General features: G+C 36.3%; 1 protein-coding gene across 5 annotated transcripts in view; it reads right to left on the bottom strand.

Annotated features, from left to right (window-relative positions):
• VPS13A (vacuolar protein sorting 13 homolog A) overlaps positions 1-13872 on the bottom strand; it is a 230244-nt gene that overhangs the window by 83993 nt on the left and 132379 nt on the right. For all 5 annotated transcript variants that reach the window (XR_006608221.1, XM_045085368.1, XM_045085367.1 and 2 more), the window contains exons 35-39: positions 11970-12120; positions 6170-6297; positions 5455-5624; positions 4708-4925; positions 3538-3770 (exon numbers count right to left, since the gene is read on the bottom strand). Coding sequence is in view for 4 of the 5 variants with exons in the window: in XM_045085368.1 (XP_044941303.1) it covers positions 3538-3770; positions 4708-4925; positions 5455-5624; positions 6170-6297; positions 11970-12120 (900 nt within the window). In the remaining variant the exon portion in view is untranslated. The remainder of the gene's footprint in view (positions 1-3537; positions 3771-4707; positions 4926-5454; positions 5625-6169; positions 6298-11969; positions 12121-13872) is intronic.

Below are 13872 nucleotides of genomic sequence, written 5' to 3' on the forward strand. Positions count from 1 at the left end.
AATGACTTTAACAATGTCAGAGCAAAATATTTGGTGAAGCTGCTACTGGTGATATCTAGGAAGGCAGACAATGTGTTTTAGAAACAAGTCTACTGCCAGACAGGTTTGGAATATTTAGAAGGCTGCTATTTATTAATTCCTTCATCCTGCTGTTTGCAAAGCCCTGTTAGAGAAAAGAAAATACTGAGGAGAGTTCGGCTCTAAGGAAGGGCCTCAGCAAGAGATAAGACTGCAGCTCCTCGTCTTTTTCTGGCAGTTTCCATTAAAATCAAACATGGGAACTAGCCCATGACAAAAACAACAACAACAACAAAAAATGAGAGTACAGATGATGCCCCCCCTTGCCCAGTCCTATTTACTAAGTCTGGGTTAAGGTAGAATATAGAGATTAGTAAATAAAATGGGAGTTTTCTAGAATAAATGAATGGATGCATTCTTTTATTATGGTTGCTTATACCTGGAATTACCCAGAACTAAACTAAATGTTTAAGGAATGAAAAACTGCCTAAGAAACTATTATCAACCATGCAAAAGTCTTTTAATTCACCTGCTACAACAATCTCCAAGTAACTGGCTCAGTAGGAAGCAAACTGTGAAACAGGGCAGCTCCCAAAAAAAGGCAATAGCCATTTCAGATGTGTCTACAGAGAATAATTGCTTAAAAAAAAAAAAATCTTTTAGAGGAGAAAGCTGGCACCACCTGAGCAAATGACCATGTTTTTCCATGGGAGTGAAAATGGAAGACTCCAACACGGGCTCGCCCAGGAACCTGACTCTGTTGCAAGAGCTGCAGGTTTTCACATTTCTGCTCAGAAGGATGTGACAATCGTTACGGATAAGTGACTACCAAGTGCTCCCGATTCTAACTTTTCTGAATGCGTTTTTAAACTGCAGTTATCCTGCCCTTACGCCACCATTATATAGTGGTTTTGTGTGTGGTGATGGAGTGTTTGCTGAAAAGACATGACTTATGTGTCTATTGGTTAATAGATTATCAAAAAGGAGAAGTCATGGCAGACTGAACAAAGCAAGCTGTCACCTAAAGATTCTAGACTTTGAGACTGCAGCCCTTAAGGAAGAGATGAATATGTTCTATGGGTGAGAAAATACAAATATGAATTATTTGTGTGGACAAGGGAAGAGACCTCTGAGTGGACTGGTAGGGCAGGACCTCTAATTGCTATCTGGCATTTCCTCGTCGGGAGCAAAATGGAGTCTCTCACATCAAGTAGGAGCCTGTGGGAAGCAAGGGCTCGAGCAGTTAAGGTACTGCAGCTGGGAGAGATCACCGGGACTGACGTCAGTGGACACCCCAAAACTGAGAAGGAGCAGGACCAGAGGAGGTCTGCAGAGACCCAAAACTGACTAAATCTCTTTGAAAGGGGAGGATTTGGGCAGTAAACTGTCAGGCTCTTCAGAGCTGACCCTCTACGTCTGACCACTTTAAAAAGGCAATTTCTGCGAAGGCTCTGCCTGATTGATCTCCAAACAGAATGGAGATCCTTCCCTGCTTGAACATCAGAAGCAGTAAGTGCTGAGAGCTGACCCAGACGGTGGCCTTGTCTCAACTTTGCGCCCACAGACTGACTTCACGTTTGGTTCATTAACTTCTGTTATTGTTTTTGTTGTGTGATTTGTCTTATGCCCTGCTTGGTGTGCTGTGTAAGAAGCCAAGTTTAATCACATGGTGAACTGTCACTGAGTCTGGAATCCTGAACCTGCTTTCTAATTGTGATTTAACTTTGCTTTATGGTTAAATAAAGCTGACACCGTGCAAAGACATAACTCGTGTGTGCCTTCGCAGTATGCTCAAGACCGTCCTCTTCTCTTCTATAGAAATAAAAGTTTTACCTGAGTACAAGGTAGCTCAGAAAAAAAGACCACATTTCCCTTTGTGTGTGTCATACAGCTAAGTTCAAGTTGTCAAACAGAAAACCAGAGGATCAAGATGGAGTCACGTAAGCTAGGCTAAGTCACTAAACTTAATACCTAGCCTAACTGCGGTTTCAACCTCCCCTGGAAATGCAGTCTTAGTCAAGAATTTTTTGGCCTGCACCAATGAAGTAATCTGTCACATGGACCCTTCTCTATCCCCAAAAGGAAGATAAATTAATCCACCAGGAAGACTCCCTCTTTTCTCCCTAAGGGAACATGACCTTGTCCAAGACAATCCTTTCTTTTGCTAATAACTTCCTTGCCCTGTCCTCCTTCCTAATAAGAATCTTCATTTTAAATAACTCCTAGGAACTTCTTTTTGCTAGATGGGATGCAGCCAGATCCATGAATTGCTTAATAAAGCCAAGTAGATCTTCAAATTTACTTGGTCAGATTTTGTCTTTTAACAAAGCCAAACGTATAGACAGAAGAAATATATGTAAGATTTCTATATTTTAACATAAAAGAGAATCTGTATCCCCTCCATTTCTTTTCTTTTCTTTCTTTCTTTTTTTTTTTTTTTTTGGCAGAAAGAGAGAGATCACAAGTAGGCAGAGAGGAGGCAGACAGAGAGAGAGGGGGAAGCAGGCTCCCGGCTGAGCAGAGAGCCTGATGTGGGGCTCGATCCCAGGATCCTGGGATCATGACCTGAGCAGAAGGCAGAGGCTTAACCCACTGAGCCACCCAGGTGCCGTTATATTCCCTCCATTTCTATTTCCTTCTTTCCTAGTGGTGAGCCATCAGTCTTACAAACTAGGACAAAAAACTCTCTTGTATCCTAATATATGCATACTTACTTATAACAAAATTATAGCTTATATTTCTATGTTGATGGTATTTAAGCTTCTAGTACTCCTTGCAGAAGTCTATATACACATTTTATAAGTGTTCTATATGAGCAGTAGCAGTAGTAGGTAGCTGAAAAAGATCTCTTTGAAAAAATAATCAGTTATGAAGAGGTGCAAAACCGAGAGTAAAACAAAAATGTGATTTTTTTTCAAGGCAAATGGCTGAATGTTCAAATAACTTATATGTAGAAAAGAAAAAACAGGGACAACTTGGTGGCTCAGTCACTAAATATCTGCCTTCAGCTCAGGTCATGATCCCAGGGTCCTGGGACCCAGCCCTACGTCGGGTTCCCTGCTCAGCAGGGAGCCTGATTCTCCCCTCCCTCTGCCCGTGCTTGTGTTCCCTCTATTGCTGTCTCTCTCTCTGTCAAACGAATGAACAAAATCCTTAAAAAAGAAAAGAAGAAACATATCTGAGCCAAAATCTCCACACAGGAGAAAAATACTTAAAATAATAAAAGTGAAACAACAAAACGAACAACTAGTAGAAAGTCTCAAAGGCCTAAGAGAATTCAACTGAAGTGGTCAGAAAGCCACAGTAAGAAAAACACATCTTAATACATACCACACTGAGGAGCACCTGGAGAAAGAGAAGAGTTTCACAGCTGGAGTAATAATCTAGACTAGGTTCACGAGAAGAAAGAAAGGTATTTTACAGAGAAAGGCTGGAAAGTATGTAGGTAGTTTTCTAAAGTGGTATACACTGAATCCAAAATAGTTTACGATTAAGCAGATAATGAAAGAGTAAACTCACCGTAGTGATTTTGCCTTTTCTCTTGACTGGAAGGAATGGGCATGCTCTCACTTGAAGATCTTTAATGGCAGCAGTCATTGTATTGTTCTCAAGGTCACCTTTCCAACAAATTTCACATTGTGTTGTAAGGACTAAGGCAGGAGCATCACTTCTTGTCATATCAGCCACAAACACAATTTCGGGATTTTTAATAATAATATTAATTTCCCATTTGTCTGATTCTTGTACAGGTACTAAACAGAAACAAAAACATGTCACATTTTAAAATATTTATAGATCTTTGTCTTACATATTATTTATGAATAATTATTTCTGAGAGAATGTTTTCTCATTCCAAGTAAAAAAATAAAAGAATCTTAGACCCCAAAGGAATCTACTGCAATTCTCTTAGTGTAAGAGTTCACGATGCTATAGTCTCCAGAACATTTAAAAATGTGGGGAGAAAAACCCTAACTAACTAACTAATACAGTTTCCAACTCTCAACTTGATACTACTTCTGCTCTACCATAAGGAATGAAGTATGTAAAAGATAGTGGAGAGCTCTAAAGATAACAGAAATAAAAGAAGTAGTTAGAATATTATCTGTAATTATGTAGAAATAAAAGTAGAAATAAAAGAACAGAAATAAAAGAAGTAGTTAGACTATTATCTGTAATTATGAAAAGTAATGGTTGATTTGTTATTCTCCCTACTTGTTTTTGTCAAAAAAATTCTTCAAAATTGCTGCTTGTAGGGAAGTCTATTTGTTTATATATTGTTCATAATTCAGGAACCCAATATATATTTACATCTTGAAAAATACACAAACTGCACATTCTACTGGAAAGCACATTTAAGTTTTCCTTTTACCAATGAAAAATAAAAAAAAAATTTTTTAAAGATCTTATTTATTTGACAGACAGAGATCACAAGTAGGCAGAGAGGCAGGCTAAAAGAGAGAGAGGAAGAAGCAGGCAGAGAAGCCCGATGTGGGACTCGATCCCAGGACCCTGGGATCATGACCTGAGCCGAAGGCAGCGGCTTAACCCACTGAGCCACCCAGGCGCCCCGAAAAATAAAAATTTTAATTTAGTAATTCACTTGACCTCATCATCTAGAAAGGTAATCAATGGTGAGTGCTACTGTAGCACTTCAGTTATAGATATGAAATATTTTAGCTAATAACTAACCTTCTTCCTTAGCAGTCCATGTTTGAACACTGGTTTCTACAGCAGTGCCTGTGCTGTAGGCCTCAAGAAAGACATTTGCAACTGTCAGCAGAAATTCCACACTTGCACAAATATACATCTCTTGAAGGACTAAATCACTTGTCCAACCATCTCTGACTTTTCTGTACTTTACATCCATCATGTCCTTTTTGTCAAACCCAACTGTCAGTCCTATCATTCTGAAAAACACAAGAACAACAATTAATCTTACAAATAACCAAACACACCAACAAAAGGCAAAAGACCTCTTAACCATTTACTAACAGCAAACCAGCATTCTGAAGTTATTTCTCCCAGGAAGGTCACAAAGTATTCCAAATAACAGACTTAGAAACTTCTGGAGCACAACTGTTTCATAAACTAGGAAGTACATCTGTAAGAAATTAGAATCTCAGCATATTTGTCTTTTTAATTTTTCATGTTTTTCCCTCAATTTTTCATGTTTTCATGTTTACAACTTGCAGAGATCAATAATAATTTAAATAGAGATTAATTTAAAAATCCAATTTAATTGCACTATTTATTTCTACTTAACCAATTCACTGACCATCCAGTAAGAATAGCACATAAGACTGAGAACCATAACTCCATTAAACTGAAGTTCTGAAGATCTTGTGTTGCACCCAGAAAACAAGCATGCAACTTCAGGAATATGTTTAATAAAATATCATCAACCATTTCTCAAGTAAAAAGTAAGAATACTATTACCTAGGAGTTGCCTTCTTGACATGAGGCCTTTTATCATCTAAAATACAGTTTTTTAATGAAAAGGAAGAAAATGTTGAGTCATCTGTATACATTTTTGCAGTGCTTATGATATTCTCCAACTTAAATTCAGCAAGTTTCAGAGAAGGATCACGAACATCTACAAAGGAAGTCTGTGGAAGAGGAAATCAATACAACTTTTACACAAAAACAAAGTCTAATTCTTCTTTTAAGATATGAACTACCACCTTCTCTATCTCTATAGGGCTTGCTAATGAAAGGCCAGAAAAATTTCACTTAAAATTTTATTTTTTAGGGGCGCCTGGGTGGCTCAGTGGGTTAAAGCCTCTGCCTTCGGCTCAGGTCATGATCTCGGGGTCCTGGGATCGAGCTCTGCATCAGGCTCTCTGCTCAGCGGGGAGCCTGCTTCCCCCTCTCTCTCTCTGCCTGCCTCTCTGCCTTGTGAGCTCTGTCTGTCAAATAAATAAATAAAATCTTTAAAAAAATTTATTTTTCACATCACTGAGTTTAGGAAAGATGACTCATCTTAAAAGAGCAATGGTTGAACTTGGTATTAAAGTGAAATGATCAATAACATTTTTCAGAGGAAAAGAGACTCCAAAAGACATACAAATTATTAACAACTGTTACTTTAATAATAAGCGTTCACTTATATAATTTTCATCTAGTGAGAAAATATTTTTTCTTCCTAACTCACCTGGTCAGGACCTGGACTGTACAGAACCATGGTGAGATAGTCAGTTCTGAAGCTCATATTCAGTGTTGTCTTAACTTGAGAGGCCTGTGAATGGATTTCTACCACAGCAGCAGTCACTACAGTTGTTCCTTGGAAAAATTCAAAGTTATTGGGTAAAAAAAATCAAGAAAGGTAAAAATCATTAAAATAGGTTTTAATAGGTTTAGCAGAGTTTTCAATTAAATATGTAGAATAATGTTACTCAACAAAAGAATAAAGATTAGAAAATTCAGAAGTTGAACTCAGTAATGCCCAGCTTGGGATTCTTTCCATGATAGCTTAGGAATATTAATTAAAACTTGGTGCCTCCATTTCCATTTTTGTAAGGTGAGAATAACAGAACTAACCACTGGGTTTGTTTTGGGAATTAAGTGAAAGACTATGTACAAAATACTTATTAGACTACCTGGTGCATAGTTTAATATTTAAATTTTACTTCAAAAAAATTAAAACCAAACAAGATACCTTAGATATTTTAAACAACTGTCACACTGAAAAGAAGAAACCAAAATTCCTTCTTTTCTGCATTCTACATTTTGAGTCAAGGCATTATATGTACACGGAATATATTAAATGAGCTTTTTATTTAAAATACAGCAATTACTAATTCTCACGGTAGCCAACTCCACAGATCAGTGCCACCACGTAACTTATTTTTAATTTAGGTAAAATTTATATCAGTAAAATAAGTTGATAGCAACTGAACAATTTAATGAGATTTTGTACATCCACACTACCAATACTCCCATTAAGATTACTAAATATTGGGGCGCCTGCGTGGCTCAGTGGGTTAAAACCTCTGCCTTCGGCTCAGGTCATGATCCCAGAGTCCTGGGACTGAGTACCACATCGGGTTCCTTTTCACCACAGATCCTGCTTCTCCCTCTGCCTGCCACTCTCCTTATACTTGTGTTCTCTCCCTCTCTCTGATAAATAAAATCTTTTTAAAAAAAAGTTTTGGCTTTCAAATATGTCTTTCATCCATCTCAAATTAATTTCTGTGTATGGCATTAAGGGACAAGCTTCAATATTTCCTGTTAAAAGGTTTATCCTTTCCCTATTGACTAGTCTTTGTTGTTGAAAATCAGTTGACTCTACTTGTGGGTTTTCTGGAATCATCAGTATTACAAATCTGTCTATGCTAACTTGTTTTAGATTTACTGCAAATTTTGAAATCAGACAGTATAAATTTTTGTCTTTCACAATTTTTTTTTTTTTGCCCTTTGTTTTGGGTTTTTTCCAGCTATCTAATCAAAGGCATTTTTACTTCTTTCTACTCTGTAGACGTCTTAATCCTTCTCCTGGCCTTATCACTCTGTCCATGGCTATTAGTTAACCTGGTATGATGACAATTCTGAACACTTTCTACTTATGCCCACTTTAGGGGGAAAACGTAACACTTCAGTATTAAGCATACCTTTTAGATATTTCTAGTTTTCATCATAAATAGGTGCAGAATTTTGTCAAATGTTTTTTCTGCATCTACTGAGATATGATTTTTTTCCCTCTTTGTTAATTTGGTAAATTAATTGATTTTTGGCTGTTAAACCAACTTTTGCATTTTGAGATAATTCTCACCTGGTCAAGATGAGTATCTTATATCCTTATTGTTGGATTCAGTATGTTAATATGTTGTTAAGAATTTCCATGTCTGCGTTCATGAAGGATATTAGTGTGTGAAATTCTTTTTTTTTTTTTTTTACAGACTTTTTATTTTTTTAACCACGGTAATGCTGGCTTTAGAAAATGGCCAAGGAAGTGTTCCCTCCTTTTATTTTCCAGAAGAGTTTGTGTAACACATTATTTTGAATGTCAATATTTAATAGAATTTATCATTAAAATTCAATTCCTTTGACAGATACAGGGCTACTCGGACTTCTTATTTCTTCTTATGTCAACTTTGGCAACTTTGTGTTTTCCAGAAAATTTGTCCATTTCAAACAAGTTGTAGAATTCACTCTCACAAAATAATCTGTAATAGTCCCTTATTGTCTTGATAGCAATCTGCAATATCTATTTAATTCTGATACTGATAATTTGTTCTCTCTCTCACTCCTTTGTCCTATTAAGGATTCATAAACTTTATTCATTTTTTCCAATGAAAACAATCTCTGACTTTGCTAATTTTCTCCACTGTATGTCTACTTCTCTTCAATTGATTTCTATTCCTATCTGTAATACTGCTTCCTTTTATTTACTTTGGATTTAATTTTCTCTTTTTCTCCTACCTTCTCCAGGCAAAACCTTTAATCTTTTTAAACTCTGTTCTATCCTCATCAAATCCCTAACAGCTACAAAGTTCTTTCAGCAGTGCTTTAATTGCATTCCACAAATTTTTATTAGATTTTATGTTCATTACCTTCCAGTTTAAATAATTTTCTAATTTTCTTTGTCTTTTTTAAGATTTTATTTATTTATTTGACAGAGAGAGAGATCACAAGTTGCCAGAGAGGGAGGCAGATAGGCAGGCGGGGAGAGAGGGAGAAGCAGGCTCCCTGCTAAGCAGAGAATCAGATGTGGGGATCAATCCCAGGACCCTGAGATCATGACCTGAGCTGAAGGCAGAGGCTTAACCCACTGAGCCACCCAGGCACCCCATTTCCTTGACTTTTTTGACCTACAGGTTACTTAAAAATTGATTAATGTCCAAGTATTTCAAGCTTTTTTAACATCCTGACTTCTAACTGAATTCCGTATGACCAGAGAACTTCATTGTCCCCAGAATGGTTTACCCTTGTGACTATTCCAAGAGCCCGTTAACAAAAAATGAAAAAAGTGCATTCTGCAATTACTGAGTGTAGTATTATACTAACGTCAGTTAGTTGAGTTTGTTAACAGTGTTCAAATGCTTTGTATCCTTTTTTTTTTTTTAATTTTCTATCAACTACTAAGAGTGGTATGCTAAATCCATAACTGATTCTGTGTATGTATATTTCTTCCTTCAGTTTTGTCAATTTTTGCTGCATGTTTTGAAGTTCTGTTACTAGTTACATTTAAAGTTGTTGGATCTTTCTTGTGAATGGATCCCTTTATCATTGTTTAAAAAAAAAAATACGAACTTGTAAAGAAACATTTCTGAGATCACCAGGAGAAAATGAAGCCTACTAGGATTATTTTCATGGTATATAGGAGGTATAGCTAAAATTGTAGGGGTGATAATGTTACTATGACTACATTTAAAAAGTAAAGTTCTGGGGTGCCTGGGCGGGTCAGTCAGTTAAGCATCTGCCTTTGGCTCAGGTCATGATCATTGAGTCCTGGGATCATGCCCTGCACTGGGTTCCCCGCTCAGCGGGGAGTCTGCTCCATCCCACTCATGCTCTTTCTCACTCTCTCTCAAATGTGTAAACAAAATCTTTTAAAAACAAAAAAATAAAAAGTAAAGTTCTTACTCCTTAAATATCAATTAAAGATATAACATCCGAGATTTGCTTTAAAGTCATCTAGTGGGGTGGGGGAAAGAATATGCAGACTTGAGGCTGTGATAAGGCAGCCACATGATACCAGTTGCTAAAACTGTGTTGATGGGTGTGTGTGGATTCATTCCTTTATTCCTTCCTCTTTGGTGTATGTGCAAACTTCAATAAAATTATTAAAACAATAATGTACTTAAATGTCTATTTTTCTTTTATTTCAGACGTTATCTTTACATTCCCCACTACTTAAGTCCTTACCACTTCCTCTATCTGTCCTATCTTCATATCTTCCAGCTTTGGTCAGTTATGTCTTCATTTCTACATTAACACAGTTAATAACCTTTATGTTCTTATTTACACAGTAAGATTTCTCCCTTCTTAGGAACCAAAAACATGTCGCCTTTTCCATATCACTCACGTAATGTAGTTAATTATTCCCTCATTCCACATCTTAGATGAAATTTATACTATTTTTTAAAAGACATTCTTCCACTTTACAAAATTTTTCTTATGGCTTTCTGAATTCCTCTGTAATGAATAGCCCACTAAAATAGAAAATTTTGGGATTCCTGTTCAATGCACTTCTGGGTAGGCCCATTGTTTCTGGATCCCATGTGTCTTTTTTCCTGGATTCCTTGTTTGTTTCACTAGGTTAAATTTTCAAACAAATTTCTTTAGGAATGAGTATGAAAGAAGTAAACTTTGAGTCACTAGAAATTTGAGAATCATTGTGTTTTCACATTTTATGGTTTGACTATATAGAATCCTAACTTCAAAATCATTTCCTTAGAAATCTAACTATAGTTCTCCATTCTTTTATCATCCATCTACCCTGTCCTATTGAGTTTTGTTCATGGCAATCTGATTCCAATCACTTTTTTCCCAAGCCCCTAGTAAACAGCTTGCTTTTGTTCTGAAACTAAGAATCTGATCTTTGTTGTTCTGACATTTCATGAAAATGTGTTTGCATGGGCAATCTTTGTTTATCCCATCTGCTAGAAACTTATTAGATTTTTTATATCCAAGAATTTATTTCCATATTTATTTACCTCTAAAGATTTTCTTCTATCATTTCTTTGAAAGATTCTTCTCTTCCATTTTCTCAGTTAGTTTTCCTAACACACTTATTATTTGGGATTTTGCAACTTTTTGAAAGGTCTATACTTCATAAGTTTTATCTCATTTTATGTCTCTGTGGCTTATTTTTCTGCTGTGTCATGGGCGATTACATCAACTATATATTCCAACTCAGTACTTACAATTTAACCTCATGCTTACTGCATTTGTTCTGTTTCAAAATTTCACCAGTCATATTTAGTCATATTCAGTCATATTTTACTTGATAGTCATCAAGTATAAGAACTCTTTCTTATCTTGAGAGGGTGGAAAATAGTGAGGGTAAGCTACATATTCTCAAAATCCTCTGATTATGAATTAGAGTTCGTTTACATTCTTGTTACCTGAATTATTTCTGTTTCACTAAGAAAATAATATTCAGTTATCCTGGTTTCTTTTATGATTAACTTCTTGCTATTTTCTTAACCTAACGGTGAATATTTTAACAATAAAGGACTGGGCTGATTATTCTATCCAGTAAGAATAGAGTTTCGTGTAAAGTCCTAAGTGTAGTGTTAGGACTCTCCCTGAATGGAAGAGGTGTGTATTATCTCAGGGCTTTGCAAGAGGGTCTGGTAGATTAGTAAGTGTCATTTAGAGAGAAGGTTTGAGGATCCCCTAAAATGCCAGAATGAGAACTCTATTCTTACAAAGCATCGTCCTCCCAGCAACCTTAACGGACTCAATTCTCTCTTATGTGCTGTTGCTAAACTTAGAACCCAGTCAGGTTCCACATACCACATTAAATCAAGTATTAGATAAAACCTCTTTCTGAGTTACAGTTCCCCCTGCCCTCCTCTACCTATCTTCCAGATGCTTGCTGAAATTCATCATTGAGTAATGATCATTCTTTCTTGACATCCTTAATATTTCGATACTCCTAATTTAATGTAATATATTCTATCTGGGATATATGCTGCACTAAGAACTAGGGAGAAGAGGTGGATGGGGAGAAAACGTGAAAAGAAGGATGTATAGGGCAGTTGGAATAACAAGAATAAATATGAAGGAATTTTGTCACAACACAACTAGGAATTTTGATTCAACAGAAAAAAAAAAAAAAAAGAATGCCTAATAACAATTTGGAGATACCCACATAGGATTAGCTAATTATACAAGATCTATAAATCTTATTTTCAAAAATGCAAACTAGAGACTGGAAAGGAAGGAGAAAGAAGTGTGGGATTAGAGAAGGGAAGGGGAAGGTTAATGGTAAGTTAAGAACATACCTTCTAAATGGTGGGAAGCATTAGTAGCCTCACTATTAACACTATTCTGATCTTTTACTCCTGCAGGTGAGGCACCACCACCTTCTTTGTACCATATATTGCTGTATAATGTTTTAAAAATAGTTGTTATATCTTCTTGACTAAGAATGAACTGTGAAAAGAAAGATTTGTTTATTTTAACACTACTTTATGTAGTTAGAAATTTGCTCACATTGAAAAGCATGTGTTTCATCCCAGTCCTCTACAAACCAATTTTTTAATGCAATAGATAATTCTACTAATAGGTTATTCAGTTTCCTAAATGACCATGTAATCTTTAGTACCTTGTGAAGTATGGAAATTAGATGTCAATACCAATGAAACTATGAATGATAAGTTTTTTGTTATGAACATATCAATTATCCTAATAATTTAAAACCTTTAAAATGAACTTTCATTTATCTAGTTATTTTGCATTTTTTTAGTTATTAAACACCTCAATTTACAAATTACTCAAAAATGTTGATCTGCATCATGAAAAATAGTTCACAATGTATTTTATATAAATTATTTAATTTGAACCTCACAAAAGTTATAAAGAATATAGCCTGATTGTATAAGAAGCTGAGACTTAAATGGTTAAATATCATACTTAAATCCACTTAAAGAACTCATGCTCCCCATGTCTTGTGAATTTAGCCTAAAATTACCAACATAAGAGCTATGATGGTTGAACCCAGGGTCCTGGGATCAAGCCTCGCATTGGGCTCTATGCTCAGCAGGGAGCCTGCTTCCCTTCCTCTCTCTCTGCCTACTTGTGATCTCTGTCAAATAAATAAATACAATCTTAAAAAAATAAAAAAGCTATGATGGTTAATTCTACATCGACTCGGCTAGATCACAGGACCTACATATTTGGTCCAATATTATTCAAGATGTCACACACATGATATGTATATAGAATACACACAGGATGCACAGACCATCCAGGCCAACCAGGATGAAATCGACTCTTCATGATCCACCCAAGTAGTTAACAGCTTTTGCAGCCTGGCTCAGGAGACCACATCTTTGACCCCTCCCAAACCTCATCCTGAGTGTCAGGGAGAAGCTAAAATGGAGGTATCAAGAAGTCAATCTACTGTATCCAGACCAAGTGTATACATAAACACACACACACACACACACACACATCCTATTGACTATGTTTCTCTGGAGAACTTAAACACAATAGCAGTCCTGTGAAACAACAAAACAAAACAAAAAACTATGAGTTTTAAATTGATACACTTAATCATCTCAAAGAAATAATTCCACAAAATGAGTTTTATTTGTACCAGGATTCCTTTGACTATAGTTCAAAGAAGACATACTAGTCCAGCATTTTCATTCATGACATCTTGTGTTTATTTTATAGCTGATATTACAAAACTAGTATGTTCATATAAATTAATAAGCTGAAGTTAAATATTACAACCATATCTAAACCATGTCTTTTCATTGGTACCTGTATACCGAATGCCCTGCAAATATGGATATTAATGATCACACTTCACTCTTGCTAACACCTCAGTCCAAGAATTCCAAGAACTATAAGGATCCCAGGACTACTGGTCCATGGGGCCTACAAGTCAGGACAGGCTATCTTGCTACTCCCAAATGTCTGACAAGTCAGAAACCGTAAGATGCAGCACTTAGTCTAGATGCATTAGAGTAACTGATTCCAACCTCTCCCTGATCCAGGAGGGGTCAAATATGTATACCCAGGTCCATATCCACTGACTATTCAGGTGGATCAGGACAGGGAAGAGCCAATTTCATCTGCCCTGGAAGGCCGCCAACCCTTTACAGATGGTCTGCACTAGCACCTGGACATGCTACATGCATTCTTCCTGGGGAAGAATGAAGCCAGATGGTGTCCCTG

The sequence above is a fragment of the Mustela putorius genome, unplaced genomic scaffold (assembly GCF_011764305.1).
Source record: "Mustela putorius furo isolate JIRA1106 unplaced genomic scaffold, ASM1176430v1.1 tig00000854_pilon_pilon_pilon, whole genome shotgun sequence".
NCBI lineage: Eukaryota > Metazoa > Chordata > Mammalia > Carnivora > Mustelidae > Mustela > Mustela putorius.